Source organism: Gopherus evgoodei, chromosome 11 (assembly GCF_007399415.2).
Source record: "Gopherus evgoodei ecotype Sinaloan lineage chromosome 11, rGopEvg1_v1.p, whole genome shotgun sequence".
Lineage (NCBI taxonomy): Eukaryota > Metazoa > Chordata > Testudines > Testudinidae > Gopherus > Gopherus evgoodei.
This window is the reverse complement of record NC_044332.1, coordinates 81,098,430-81,113,414: the sequence shown is the minus strand read 5'-3', so window position 1 is coordinate 81,113,414 and position 14,985 is coordinate 81,098,430. Positions and strand designations below refer to the sequence as shown.

General features: G+C 46.6%; 1 protein-coding gene across 5 annotated transcripts in view; it reads right to left on the bottom strand.

Moving 5' to 3' along the window:
• Positions 1–14,985, bottom strand: part of LOC115659798 (unconventional myosin-X-like) — a 263,102-nt gene that overhangs the window by 44,173 nt on the left and 203,944 nt on the right. For all 5 annotated transcript variants that reach the window (XM_030580481.1, XM_030580482.1, XM_030580483.1 and 2 more), the window contains 3 exons: positions 14,355–14,448; positions 13,650–13,705; positions 2,001–2,143 (listed from right to left, as the gene is read on the bottom strand). In XM_030580481.1, coding sequence (XP_030436341.1) covers positions 2,001–2,143; positions 13,650–13,705; positions 14,355–14,448 — 293 coding nt within the window. The remainder of the gene's footprint in view (positions 1–2,000; positions 2,144–13,649; positions 13,706–14,354; positions 14,449–14,985) is intronic.

The following is a 14,985-nucleotide window of genomic DNA, read 5'->3' as shown; positions in this document are numbered from 1 at the left end:
CTAGCTGGGCTGAGCCTGTTCGAGGAAGGGACGGGCCCTGCAGAGCGCCCTGTGATAGCGGCACCCGTGAGCATAACCGCAAAGGCACTGGAGACTGTGGGGGAAACTGAAGAAGGGAAAGGCCCGCTGGAGGAGGAAGCAAATTCTGATCCCCGCACCTGAGGAACAGGAGGAACACAGGGTGGGGCACCAGCAGGCATGTGACTGGTGTGATGACCTGTAAGCAGAGGCAGAATTATGGGGGCAGCCGCTATATGTGCAGTGTGCCTTCTGCGGGAGGGGGATGAAGCGAACACGTACAGAGGTGGCTGGGGTCTGCCCGGCCCTGAATGGGGAACCGCTCCCGCAAGGGCCCCCTGCAGCTAGAAAGGAAAAGGGCCAAGGGGAGAGATGGCTGGGCTTTGCAGCTATTAGAGATGTAACAGGGTGGCCAGGAGAGCCTGGCCAGATCCCTGTTAGCCCCTCTCCAATTAAGGGGATTAGCTGCGGCTGGCAGAGGAGACCACACCCTGATTACCTGAGCACTGACACCTGTGGGCCTAATCAACCAGCTGGCCATATGAAGCTGGCAGGGAGGGAACAGGGCCAGGGGCGGGGAAGACACAAGAAGGGAAGGAGTGTATGGCTCTAGGTCCCTGCTGGTAGGGAAAGCTAGCAGCGCCCCAGGGTGTTGGCCTGAAGAAGGTGTAAATAGCTGGTGGTGGGAAATAGCACAAAGGAATAAAAGAGCACCAGTGCATACACTTGAGATAGTCTCCGACTGAGTTTTGTGGAGGAGCCAGGAGGGCGCCATTACACGGACATTTGCAATTCTCTTTATTTGTAATGGGCCAAGAGAGAAGGAGAAAACAGGTCTTATTCTGCTGTAATCCTGCCCTCAAGAAGGGCAAGTCTGGCTCAAAATTTCCTGGCCAGTAGAAAGCACCTTTGTTTTAAAAAAATATATTTTGTTTGGTTTTGGAGTTTCTATTTAGCGAAATTCAGAATTTTAAAAAATCTTATCCCTAAAGACTCTGCTACAAGAAGGAGATCACTCCTATGCAGACAACAGACCAGGGAAGGCAGAGAACTTTGGAGGTTCTCCACCAAGGGGCAGTCTTGGACCCAGGTTGGCTGTCAATCTTAGTTCTGACTCCCACCAGTAGGAACAGGGAGAACGCACCACAGTACAGACTGCTAGACATGGAGCACGTGGTGGGTTAGCAGGGGTGTTGGAACAATTTTTATAGTGGGAGTGCTGAGAGCCATTGAACCAAACTGTAAACCATGTATATAATGGAAACTATTTCAAGCCATGCGGGATGGCAGCACTCCCCAGTTCCAGCACATGAGGGGGTGAGAACCAATTCATCTACTTTGTTACCCTCTTGAGAACTATCTGATCCAGGGACAATGTGTGAGCCCATTACAGATAGACTCAGCCTGTCTTCCTCTTCTTCCAGGCAAGTGACTACTATCAATGTGCTACATAAGGCATTGAAAAGAGATCACTCTTGTGAGACATGCCTTCTCTTTCCCCTTGGGCAGATGGCTCATGTATACCTTCCCACCTATAACCTTTCATTACACCCTAATCAAGCTCAAGAGAAATGAAGATTCAATAATTCTAAAAGGCTGACAACATCTAAGATAAATATGGTTCTCCACTGTTAGAGACAGCAACAATCAGTCCATCAGCTATGGAGGAGGCTAGGTTCCCACTCAGGCAGATCACAAAGTAGCAGCGAGGGTGGGTCTAGGGCTCACACAGCATAATAATGAGAATCTACACAGGCAATTTTCAGAAGAAAACATGCTGTTTATCTCCCTTCCAGTCCATTAATGAAGGGGCTAGATAAGACCAGAACTAGCATAAAACTGAACACTGCGAGTCCCACTAGACGCCTCTATCTATGTGAGTGACATATCCAACCCCATTTGGATTTCCATTTTTGTGACATGATGATGATGTGTTCTTTGAGTTTGTGTGCAGAATAAGGTTACAGTACGTTTCCTTTTACCTCTCACAAGAAACTCCTGACCATCAATCTTGGATTCGCCTTTGGGTTTTTGCAGGAGCGAGATCCAGTGATGCATCTCCTCTGGGATGTCGCTGTTACAGTGAATCACTCGATTTGCTGTGATGATCACAAAGGAATTTGGCCTGCCAGAAAACATGAGAATTAAAACTGGTCATATCAGATCCATGTCTGGAGCAAAAGTACTGTTGAGACAGAGCACCTCTTCCCTAGTCATCTGTCCAAGTTTCCACTTCTTGAAATCTTCCTTTTTGTGTTTAAGCTCAGCGAAGATTTCTCTGTTAAGTCAAGCTGGTTGCCTGCCATATTTGCTATTTTGTCTGGACATTGGGATGGTTTGTTTCTGCACTGAATAAGGCTTCTTTAAAATACAGTCAGTTCTCCTGGAATCCTTTCCCCTTCATATTAGCCTCCCAGGGGATCCCACCTATCAGTTCCCTGAGGGAGTCAAAGTCTGCTTTTCTGAAGTCCAGGGTCCGTATTCTGTTGCTCTCCTTTCTTCCTTGCGTCAGGATCCTGAACTCAACTATTTAATGGTCATTGCTGCCCAGGTTGCCTCCCACTTCTACTTCCCCTATCAACTGTTCCCTGTTTGTGAGCAACGGGCCAAGAGGAACACAGCCCCTAATCCCTTAATTTATAAGGAGTCAGCACTGAATCTGGGGGTGGTGAGAGAGGGGAGTCTCTATATCTGAGACTCAGGGCTGTGGAGTAGAAGAGAGTCAAGCCAGATTTAGGAAGCAGAAGTTCCAGTCCTACATCTCTAGCCAGCCACCTCGTTTTGCACCTGGGATTACAGTGGGATAGAGACTAAGGGCAAGTTTACACTCGAAATGCTGCATGGGTGCACCTGTACCACTGTAGCGTTTTATCGAAGATACTCTAAATAAGTTAATCCAAATGAGTGACGTAGTTATGCCGATAGAGGTCTGTAGTGTAAGAACAGACCTAAGTATTACTCTACACTCCTTCAGTATAAAAAGCCTAGCTGAAGTAATGTCTAAAACTTTCCACCTTAACACCCAGCTAAGAATCCTTTAAAATACAAAAATTCTATAACTGTATTGTGAAAGCCCCTGCAGCCTGCAGGAGAAAAAAAAATACTTTAAAGCAAAGTAATGCAATAAGAAATGTAAGTAAGATGAGCCCATTGTTTATTTAACTGACAGTGAACACTTTCAGCTGAATAAAATGTGAACTGCTCCCTGATTTATATTCTGATTGGTTTCACAGCACAATGTATGAACTATAGAACCGCCCTGTGTTTTAAAAGGACCTTTTTTGGTTTTGTTAGGGAGCGGTAAGAGTAGAATTGAGTTTATTATGTTGGGAAGGCCTTCCTCAGGCTACAGCATATACTTGTTAATTTGGGCTTTTTCTGCAGAAAATGTCTGTCTTCTAATAAAGCTTTTCAAAAAAGTGTAAATTTTTATTTAACTTGGATTCCAAGGCCGTGAACCACAAAGATACTTCGGCATCTACTTCCTCTTTCAGGTACCACTGCGATCCACTAAACTCCAGCTCGGTTGCCACCTAACCCTGTAGGTGCCTAAAGTTGCTCAGCACCTATGTTTCTGCCTCTGAATATGTGTACTGCAGCCTCATTCTAGGTCCCCAGGGACCAATCTCCTGCCTAGGCCCCAGGACGATTCACAAACTGGGGAAGACAGGCATTCATCCACCTAAGTGACATGCAGGAGCACAGTCTGGTAGGCATGCTCAGACGCCACCTGCCAGGTTCGGCCCTTTAGAAGAGTCCACACAGAACACCTGAGGAGGCAGAGCTCCCTCTCAACTTTTAGTCTTGTGGTTAGGATACTGACCCAGGATGTCGGAGACCCCCAGCTCAAGTCCCCCTGCCATCTGAGGGGGAGAAGGGATTTGAAGAAGGGTCTGCAACCTCTCAAGTGACTGCCCTAACCATTAGGCCTATGGAATATTCTGATATGAGTCTCTCTCCTACTGAAGTTCTTCCACTTCAAATAACTGACTAATTAAATATTACCTGGGCTAGAGAAAGAGTTAGACTGAATCTTTAGTCTATTGGTTAGGGCATTCACCTGAGGAATGGCAGAGCCTTGTTCAGAAAGGGGACTATGAACTGCAGGTCTCCCACATCCTGAGTGAATACCCTAACCACTGGTCTAAAGGAGGTCTGCCTTTCCCCTCCTGCCCTCCAGGTGTTTTGTTTCTGATCCCACATGTGACTTAGGTGGCCAAATGCCTCTCTCCCCTCCTTCCCCCGTTTGTGGATCACAAACAGAAATAGGTGCCTGTCTCTGAGATGGGAAGGGACTTAGCACTGGCTAGCTTAGGTGGCTCCCTATCTAGGATGCTGACTTTGTGGTTTGCAGTTTAAGGTGCCTCTGTCTCTCCCCATTCATCATACAGGAGCCTAGATGCCTAACTCAGGCTTCACGACACTGAGCATCACAGCACCTAATTCTAGGTGCCAAAAAAATCACAGGAGGAACACTGTGCTCCACAAAGCATGAGTCTTTATGTGGGTCTGGGCCCAAGTGACTAATAGGCTCTATCATTAGGAAGAGTTTGGTGGATTACAAACGTTCTCAGAGCGGTAGCCATGTTGGTCCATATCAGCAAAAAGAACGAGGAGTCCTTGTGGCATCTTAGAGACTAACAAATTTATTTGAGCATAAGCTTTTTGTGTGTTTAGCCCACGAAAGCTCATGTTCAAATCAATTTGTTAGTTTCTAAAGTGCCACAAGGACTCCTCATTCTTTTTACTAATGTTCTGTGAATCACAGCTTGGAATAACTGAGCTACTGAAATATTAGTGATCAGATACTGTCGTGGAATTTTTCATGTACTGTTATTGGTCATATCATCAATTATTGGAGGATATTATGCTGGTAGCATAATAACTTGATTAACATTTTGGAATATGGTTGACAAATCCAAAACTGAACAGATTTTGAACCAATATGGATGAAGTGACCAGCCATATTACAATTACATCAATATAACAAGGTTCAAAAAAGAACTAGATAAATTCATGGAGGATAGGTCCACCAATGTCTATTAACCAGGCTGGGCAGGAATGGTGTCCCTAGCCTCTGTTTGCCAGAAGCTGGGAATGAGCGACGGGGATGGATCACTTGATAATTACCTGTCCTGTTCATTCCCTCTGGGGCACCTGGCATTGGCCACTGTTGGCAGACAGGATACTGGGCTAGATGGACCTTTGGTCTGATGCAGTAGGGCCATTCTTATGTTTAAGTAGGGAATAACATTCCTGAGTTTAATGACTTCTTTTTAGCAAGGCTGTTATTGCTAAATCTACAAGATTAAGATCTTGCAGCCAAAGTAATTTTAACACAGGGCAGCGAGACGCAGGCGGGCTCAAGCTTCAGTCCCCACTTCTGGGGTCATGTAATAATGTTTATTGTCAGAAGGGGGTCATGGTGCAATGAAGTTTGAGAACCCCATATCTACTCTCATCTCCTTTATGATCCAGAACATCAGCAAACCAGGAGCAGCTAACAGCAGAGGCTAACAGAGGGAGTTTGCCTGGGATCTGTCCAACAGGAGGTATGCTAAGTGCTGCATTAGGGGGGCTGTGCTGGTGAGTATCTGAGTGTCTGTTGCGGGGACAGTTTGTCAGTTTGACTGTGTGCTTGATCGTTTGTTTGAAAAGTGTGAATTGGGAGTGCATTGTTCCTGGTGGGCCTTGAGTGGGCCTGACTCTTATAAAAAAGCAGTCAGCTAAGTGGCGAACAGCGGAGGCTAACAGAGGGAGTTTGCCTGGGAGTTCGCCTGGGGAGAGCCCACTGAGGCTTTCATCCTGCAGGCTTCTGTGAGTTGCTGCAACAGCTGAGGAAGCTCTTAGAAGGAAGAAATTATGGAAGGTGAGCATTCAGCCATTTTAATCCGCACAGGTTGTGCCATGTTTGTCTTTCTTCCCCAGGATAAAAGTGACTTTGTCTGTTCAAAGTGCAAGCTGGTCTGCATATTGGAAGAGAAGTTTCAAGGTCTGGAGAAACAAGTATCGACCCTGTGTTGCACAAGCGAAAATGAAGATTTCCTGGACAGATGTCAGGATATGCTTCTAGGAGCACAACTTTCTAAAGAATTGGAGCAAGTTGTGCAGAGAGGAGAGAGGGACGGTGAAGAAATTTGGCAGCATGTGACCTCCAGAAGAAGAAAGAGGAGTGTCCATGTACCAGCAATGGAGATACAGGTGAGCAACCATTTTCATGTTCTCTCCATAGGTATTAATGCGGAGAGTGGACTAGATGGTACATCTGAAGAAGGGAGTAGAAGGAGGCTCCACCGATTGGAAGGCATGAGATGCACTGTCCTAGTGATGGGTGATTCACGACCACTGCTCCCAAGAGAAGGAGGCAGGTGGTGGTGGTCAGGGACTCTCTCCTAAGCGGGACTGAGTTATCTATCTGCTGCCCTGACCGAGAAAACCGGGAGGTCTGCTGCTTGCCAGGAGCTAGGATTCACGATGTGAAGGAGAGACTGCCGAGACTCATCAAGCCCTCGGATTGCTACCCCTTCCTGCTTCTCCATGTGCACCAATGATACTGCCAAGAATGACGTTGAGCGGATCACTGCTGACTATGTGGCTCTGGGAAGAAAGATAAAGGAGTTTGAGGCACAAGTGGTGTTCTCGTCCATCCTCCCTGTGCAGGGAAAAGGCCTGGGTAGAGACAGTTGAATTATGGAAGTCAACGAATGGCTACGCAGGTGGTGTCAGAGAGAAGGCTTTGGATTCTTTGACCACGGGATGGTGTTCCAAGAAGGAGCAGTGCTAGGCAGAGATGGGCTCCACCTAACAAAGAGAGGGAAGAGCATCTTCGCAAGCAAGCTGGCTAACCTAGTGAGGAGGGCTTTAAACTAGGTTCACTGGGGGAAGGAGACCAAAGCCCTGAGGTAAGTGGGGAAATGGGATATCAGGAGGATGCACGAGTAGGAGAGCGCAAGAGGGGAGGACTGCTGTCTCACACTGAGAAAGCAGGACAATCAGTGTGTTATATTAAGTGCCTATACATAAATTAAAGAAGCATGGGAAACAAGCAGGGAGAACTGGAAGTCCTGGCACAGTCAAGGAACTATGATGTGATTGGAATAGCAGAGACTTGGTGGGGTAACTCACATGACTGCAGCACTGTCATGGATGGATATAAACTGTTCAGGAAGGACAGGCAGGGCAGAAAAGATGGGGGAGTTGCATTGTATGTAAGAGAGCAGGATGATTGCTCAGAGCTCTGGTATGAAACTGCAGAAAAACCTGAGAGTCTCTGGATTAAGTTTAGAAGTGTGAGCAACAAGGGTGATGTCATGGTGGGAGCCTGCTATAGACCACCAGACCAGGGGGATAAGGTGGACAAGGCTTTCTTCTGGCAACTAGCAGAAGTTACTAGATCGCAGACCCTGGTTCTCATGGGAGACTTTAATCACCCTGAGATCTGCTGGGAGAGCAATATAGCAGTGCACAGACAATCCAGGAAGTTTCTGGAAAGTGCAGGGGACAATTTCCTGGCACAAATGCTGGAGGAACGGACTAGGGGCAAAGCTCTTCTAGACCTGTTGCTCACAAACCAGGAAGAATTAGTAGGGGAAGCAAAAGCGGATGGGAACCTGGGAGGCAGTGACCATGAGATGGTCAAGTTCAGGATCCTGACACAAGAAAGAAAAAAAAAGAAAGAAAGAAAGAAGAGCAGCAAAATACAGACCCTGAACTTCAGAAAAGCAGACTTTGACTCCCTCAGGGAACTGATAGGCAGGATCCCCTGGGAGAATAACAGAGGGCAGAAGGAGTCCAGGACAGCTGGCTGTATTTTAAAGAATTCTTATTGAGGTTGCAGGAAAAAAACATCCTGATGTGTAGAAAGAATAGTAAATACGGCAGGAGACCAGCTTGGCTTAACAGTGAAATCCTTGCTGATCTTAAATGCAAAAAAGAAGCTTACAAGAAGTGGAAGACTGGACAAATGACCAGGGAGGAGTATAAAAATATTGCTCAGGCATGCAGGAGTGAAATCAGGAAGGCCAAATCACAGTTGGAGCTGCAGTTAGCAAGAGATGTTAAGAGTAACAAGAAGGGTGTCTTCAGGTATGTTAGTAACAAGAAGAAAGTCAAGGAAAGTCTGGGCCCCTTACTGAATGAGGGAGGCAACCTAGTGACAGAGGATGTGGAAAAAGCTCATGTATTCAATGTTTTTTTTGCCTTTGTCTTCATAAACAAGGTTAGCTCCCAGACTGCTGCACTGGGCAGCACAGCATGGGGAGTAGGTGACCAGCCCTCTGTGGAGAAAAAAGTAGTTCGGGACTATTTAGAAAAATTGGACAAGCACAAGTACATGGGGCTGGATGCGCTGCATCTGAGGGTGCTAAAGAAGTTGGCGGATGTGATTGCAGAGCCATTGGCCATTATCTTTGAAAACTCATGGTGAATGGGGGAGGTCGCAGAAGACTGGAAAAAGGCTAATGTAGTTCCCATCTTTAAAAAGGGAAGGAGGAGGATCCGGGGAACTAGAGGTCAGTCAGCCTCACATTAGTCCCTGGAAAAATCATGGAGCAGGTCCTCAAAGAATCAATTCTGAAGCACTTAGAGAAGAGGAAAGTGATCAGGAACAGTCAGCATGGATTCACCAAAGGCAAGTCATGCCTGACTAACCTAATTGCCTTCTATGAGGAGATAACTCGGTCTGTGGATGAGGGGAAAGCAGTGGGTGCATTATTCCTTGACTTTAGCAAAGCTTTTGATATGGTCCCCCACAGTATTCTTGCCAGCAAGTTAAAGAAGTATAGGCTGGATGAATGGATTATAAGGCGGATAGAAAGCTGGCTAGATTGTCAGGCTCAGCGAATAGTGATCAACGGCTTCATGTCTAGTTGGCAGTTGGTATCAAGTGGAGTGCCCCAAGTGTCGGTCCTGTGGCCGGTTTTGTTCAATATCTTCATTAATGATCTGGAGGATGGCATGGATTGCACCCTCAGCAAGTTCGCAGGTCACACTAAACTGGGAGGAGTGGTAGATACGCTGGAGGATAGGGATAGGATACAGAGGGACCTAGACAAATTAGAGGATTGGGCCAAAAAAAACCTGATGAGGTTCAACAAGGGCAAGTGCAGAGTCCTGCACTTAGGACGGAAGAATCCCATTCACTGTTACAGACTAGGGACCGAATGGCTAGGAAGCAGTTCTGCAGAAAAGGACCTAGGAGTTACAGCGGACGAGAAGCTGGATATGAGTCAACAGTGTGACCTTGTTGCAAAGAAGACTAATGGCATTTTGGGCTGTACAAGTAGGGGCATTGCCAGCAGATCGAAGGGCGTGATCATCCCCTATATTTGACATTGGTGATGCGTCACCTGGGGTACTCTGTCCAGTTTTGGGCCCCACTCTGTAAGAAGGATGTAGAAAAATTGGAAAGAGTCCAGTGGAGGGCAACAAAAATGATTAGGGGGCTGGAGCACATGACTTATGAGGAGAGGCTGAGGGAACTGGGATTGTTTAGTCTGCAGAAGAGAAGAATGAGGGGGGATTTGATAGCTGCTTTCAACTACCTGAAGGGGGGGTCCAAAGAGGATGGATCTAGACTGTTCTCAGTGGTAGCAGATGACAGAACAAGGAGTAATGGTCTCAAGTTGCAGTGGGGGAGGTTTAGGTTGGATATTAGGAAAATCTTTTTCACTAGGAGGGTGGTGAAGCACTGGAATGGGTTACTGAGGGAGGTAGTAGAATCTCCTTCCTTACATGTTTTTAAGGTCAGGCTTGACAAAGCCCTGGCTGGGATGATTTCATTGGGAACTGGTTCTGCTTTGAGCAGGGGGTTGGACTAGATGACCTCCTGAGGTCCCTTCCCACCCTGATATTCTATGATTTCACCCAATTCTCTCTGTATGGAGCTCATCAACTTGTGTTTGACCAAAGCATATCTTCCAGAAATGCATCCACTCTTGATCTGAAGACATTACAGATGGAGAATGGGACCCACCACTTCCCTTGGCTGTTTGTTCCAATTGTTTATTACCTTCACTGTTAAAAATGTGTGCCTTATTCCTAATTTGAATTTGTCAGGCTTCAGATTCCAGCCATTGATTCTTTTGCTTAGGTCAAAGAATCCTTTAGAACCTGGTACTCCAGTCTTCAAAAGAATTTTTGTAGCTCTTTTCTGAACCCTGTCCAATTCTTCTGCATCCTTTTAAAAATTTGGACATAAGAAGTGGATGCAGTATTAACTCACCACTTCATTTGCCTACGTACAATATTTAAGGGCCACTGAAATCCTCAGAATCCCTGCTCAGGTGCCACTTAACTCTGTAGACAACTAAATTCCCAAGGTGCGTAAGTTTCCACCAATGGGTATGTGCAAAGCTACCTAACTGAAACTGACCCTATAGCCTGGGGGATAAGACAGTCAACTGAGATGTGGGAGAGTCAGGTTCACTCTTGCGGAGTGTTTGTTCTTTGGCAGGGCACAGGGCCAGTGCAACCCATTAGGTGACCTACACGGTCGCCTAGGGCACTAGCATTTTGGGGGGCAGCATTTCGGGTCGGCGGCCGGATGTTTGGCCGCCCTAGTCGTCATCAGGATTTAGGCAGAGGGACCTGGGGCACGCGGGCGCAGGGAGGGCCGCCTGCAGCAAGGGGGGGGGGCGTGGCACACAGGGAAACCGCTCCCCACCCCAGCTCATCTCTGCTCCACCTCCTCCCCTGAGCACGCCACCTCGCTCTGCTTCTCTCCCTTGCAGGCTTGCAGCGCCAATCAGCTGTTTGGCGCTGCAAGCCTGAGAGGTGGGAGAAGTGGAGCGGCGACAGTATGCTTGGGCAGGAGGTGGAGCAGAGGTGAACTGGGGCAGGGAGCTGCCGCACGGCTCCCCAGGCCGGGAGTAACTGCCATGTGGGGCGGAGCCTCAGGGCGGACGGGGGGGCAGAGGGCTGCCACAGGGCTGGAGGGGGCGCAAGGTGGAAGCTTAGCCTACGGTGCAAAACATCCTTGCACCCACCCTGGCGGGGCAGGTTATTGTCCTAAGTTTAGAGCAGGGGTAAGCGTGCCAAAGGCGGCACATGAGCTGATTTTCAGTGGCACTCACACTGCCCGGGTCCTGGCCACCAGTCTGGGCGGCTCTGCATTTTAATTTAATTGTAAATGAAGTTTCTTAAACATTTTAAAAACCTTATTTACTTTGCATACAACAACAGTTTAGTTATATGTTATAGACGTATAGAAAGAGACCTTCTAAAAACCTTAAAATGTATTACTGGCACGCAAAATCTTAAATTAGAGTGAGTAAATGAAGACTAGGCACAGCACTTCTGAAAGGTTGCCGACCCTTAGTTTAGAGTATATTTGTTAGGTATTTCTGGCTCCAAACACTCCTTCTCTAAACGTTGAGTTTGAGTTTGTAGTGCCTTTGCCCTTTACACCCTCCCCTTGCATCACTGATTAACTCTGTCCTAGCTGCTCCTGCTAGTCTCCACCCCAGATAAGCTTTCCTATCCATAAGATGCAGGACATCCCATTCATACAGACTCCTCTCCCACTGAAATGTGGCCCAACGTTCCACATCATCAAAACTTCAACTTCATGTCAGTCACATAGTCAGTGATTCATCATCAGTTTTTTCTGCCTTTTCTTGCTCATAGGACTGGCAGGACCTCTGAGAAGACTGGACTTTCTTCTTCTTTTTCAACAATCTGTGTAGTCCCACATGATGCTGTAACACTGGTTTCAACGTGTGTCTTCAGCAGCAGAGATCTGCCAGGTGACTTCAGAATCCCATCCAATCTTGCAGTAACATCACAAGTCTTAGTTCCTGTCATCCTTGTGTCCCTTTCTAAAGCCTCTGTCCACTCTTCTTAACACAGACTCACTGCTGACAATTGCTTGTCATCTTAGGCATCTTTGGGGTATAAAGCAGCAATTCCAAAGTGCATCCCCTATAGTTTTCTGGTCCATTCTCATAAGAACATAACAGCAGCCATACTGGGTCAGAGCAAGGCCCATCTAGCCCAGTGTCCAGTCTTCTGACAGTGGCCAGTGCCAGGTGCCCCAGAGGGAATGAAGAGAACAGGTAATCCTCAAGTGATCCATCTCCTGTCAGCCATTCCCAGCTTCTGGCAAATAGAGGCTAGGGACACCTTCCATGCCTATCCTGGCCGTTCATCAACACGTAATTCTTCAGAGACATTCTAGGTAGTCACCTCACTATCATCCCCACTTTACAGATGGGAAATTGAGGCACTGAGCAACTAAGTGACTTGCCCAGTACCTTTCAGGATGTTTGTGACAGAGCCAGAATTGAACCTGTGTCTCCGACAGGCCAGGCTAAGTGCTCTAACCACTGGATTGTCCTTCCTCTCTGGTGGGGAATTGCAAAAGGAGATTCCCTATATGATGTGGCCCACATAAGGACAGGGCACAACAACCATTCCTGTGAGTACCTACACAGGAAGAAGGTATCAAATAATGGAAGACTCTTTCATTTATCAGCCTAACTGAGGCATAATGAGATCCATTAGCAGGCAGTTGAAGTTAGAAAAAGTCAAACTGGAATGAAGATGCAGTGTTTTAACAGTGAGGGTAATTATTAACTGGAATAGCTTCCTAATATATTTGGGAGATTCTCCACCATTTGGAGCCTTTACTTGAAACTGTATGTCTTTCTTAAAGTTATGCTCCAGCTCAACCACGAGTAATTGTGATGAATGAAAGAATCATTGGGTGAAAATCTGTGATCCATGTTCTGCAGGAGGTCAGACTAGATGATCAGTGTGGTCCCTTGTGGACCACTCAGTCCTTGCTCCCTCCTAGTAACATATCAGCGAGAAAGAACAATGCCATAGCCCCATCCTTCAACATACCAGCCTGCAAAGTGGGGCACACATACCAGGGAAAGCACCCTATGTCATCCTAACATGTGCCCCGCCCTTGTGTGCAGTGAATAGTCCCATAAGAGGCACCATCTGTCCCAGTGCGCCTCCTAGGATGACACAGCTGCTCTACCCTACAAAGAGCACCATACAGAGTGTGCAACTGAGCCCTGTAGATTTGTTTTGATTATTCCTCACTTTTCCTCTTTTTTTCCCATTTGTTTATCTTTCCTTGAAATGCTTTGAATTAAGGAGGATTTAATTCAGTGGGGCAGAGATGACATACACACAGTGTTTCAACCTTCACTTCCCAAAACAGGTTTCATTAATAGATTCACAGATTTTAAGGCAAGAAGAGACAATTATGATACTCAAGTCTGACTTCTCACAGGCCACAGAATTCCACCAAATGATAGCTGCATCAAGCCCATAAGTTCTGATTGAATGAGAGAGAATCTTTTACAAAGTCATCTGATCTTGACAGTCAGACTACGCTGTTCCACCTATGAGATGGAAAGGGGAACAAACTTTCATTTAAAAAAAATATATTTCTAGACCTCATGGCTATGAAGGAAACCAAAGTGGAACAACGTATAGACTGAAGCAGCATAAAGCAGGAGGCTGAGCTACCCCATGGGGCAAACTTCTTATTATTTAAAACAAGTTTGGTGCTGATGATGTGCTCCTGCATGTGCAAAAACAAACCGAAGCCAGGCCCTGCCCCAAAGAGCTACCAATCCAAAAGGTAATGATGTAGTTACAGTGCAGCTTATGCCTACCTGTCAGGATTGTCTGAGGCACAGACAGAGTCGATGAGCCCCACATCCAGGGTTCCCTTCACAGGGGGAGAGACAGACATTTATCAACAATGTACATCCTAAAGCAGAAACATTCTCCTTCCTCATAAAAATCAAGAACCAAAGCTTTGCTTCTAAATTCTATCTGCTTTAATACGAGCGAGTCAGTGATAGAGAGGAAGGGGGATATGAGGCAGACTTCTATGTTCTGCAGACAGAAAGATGATGCAGAACTCCACACAGGAGCTGTGATAGTCAGTCAGCATTATGAAGCTCTGGGAAAACTGCATCTCTACCTCCCAGTCTCAGAACAAACAAATATTGAATATTGATATTCTCTTTATACAAATCTCCTCCTCCTGTATTTACTGTACTCAAAACCCTGTTTGGCCTCCCCAAACCAACCAAGACCACCATCAATGATGCAACTCACTTTGCCCCACTCAAACTGCCAAAGATTCCTTGCCTCTGAATGATTCATCCCTGCTCTGCCCTTTCTTAAACCAGTTTTGAAGTCTGCCTGTCTGTAAATCATTAACTGTTCTGCCCATGGTAACTGTGCATAGCTTACTTACACTGTTCAGGAATTACTTCAGTGCTGAGTTGGAAACACCTGCACAAGACTGACAGAACAATAATAGCTCTAAACATCCAACTTGCCAGGAATCTGGTCCTCTAGTAACTCACCACCGCATTCTTCGGATTTGCCTGTTCATCTTGCATTTCCCTCAGCTGTTGGGCTGTGGCACCGTGCACTCGGCTCAGGACATTAAACCAACCACTAACAATCAGAATGAAACCAAGGTTAGGATTTATGCAGTGAAACTAGACTCCAGAAAATGATCAGATTGAGAAGGAAACAGAAACCCACCATCCGATGGAAGAATTATTTCACTCACTTCTTTCCTACAACTCTCCAAAAGTGCCTCAGCCCTCTGACCCTGATGGAAGCTCACCTTTTTCCCAACCGTCCATTTATTCCTGGAATATCTACATAAGCTCCCAGACACCTGGCCTCACCAACCCCTTGGCAACTGCTCCTACACAATCCAATTCCCCACTGCCAGCATGAGGAATTAGAAGTGGGTTATATGATGCACACCTGTTAGTGGACTTGGGAGAGGTTTCAGCAATGGGAAGGCAAGACGGGTTGGGACTCATTCCAGAAAAGAGTTCTGACTTGCCTCAACTCCCAAAAACCTTCTTGAACTAGCTCCCTTATCTGACCTGTGTACAAACCCTAAAATCAGACTGTTTCCAACTGGTCAGTTTTATGATTTAACTCCCTGCTAACAGGGAGTTTCGCAAGGGAGTCTGG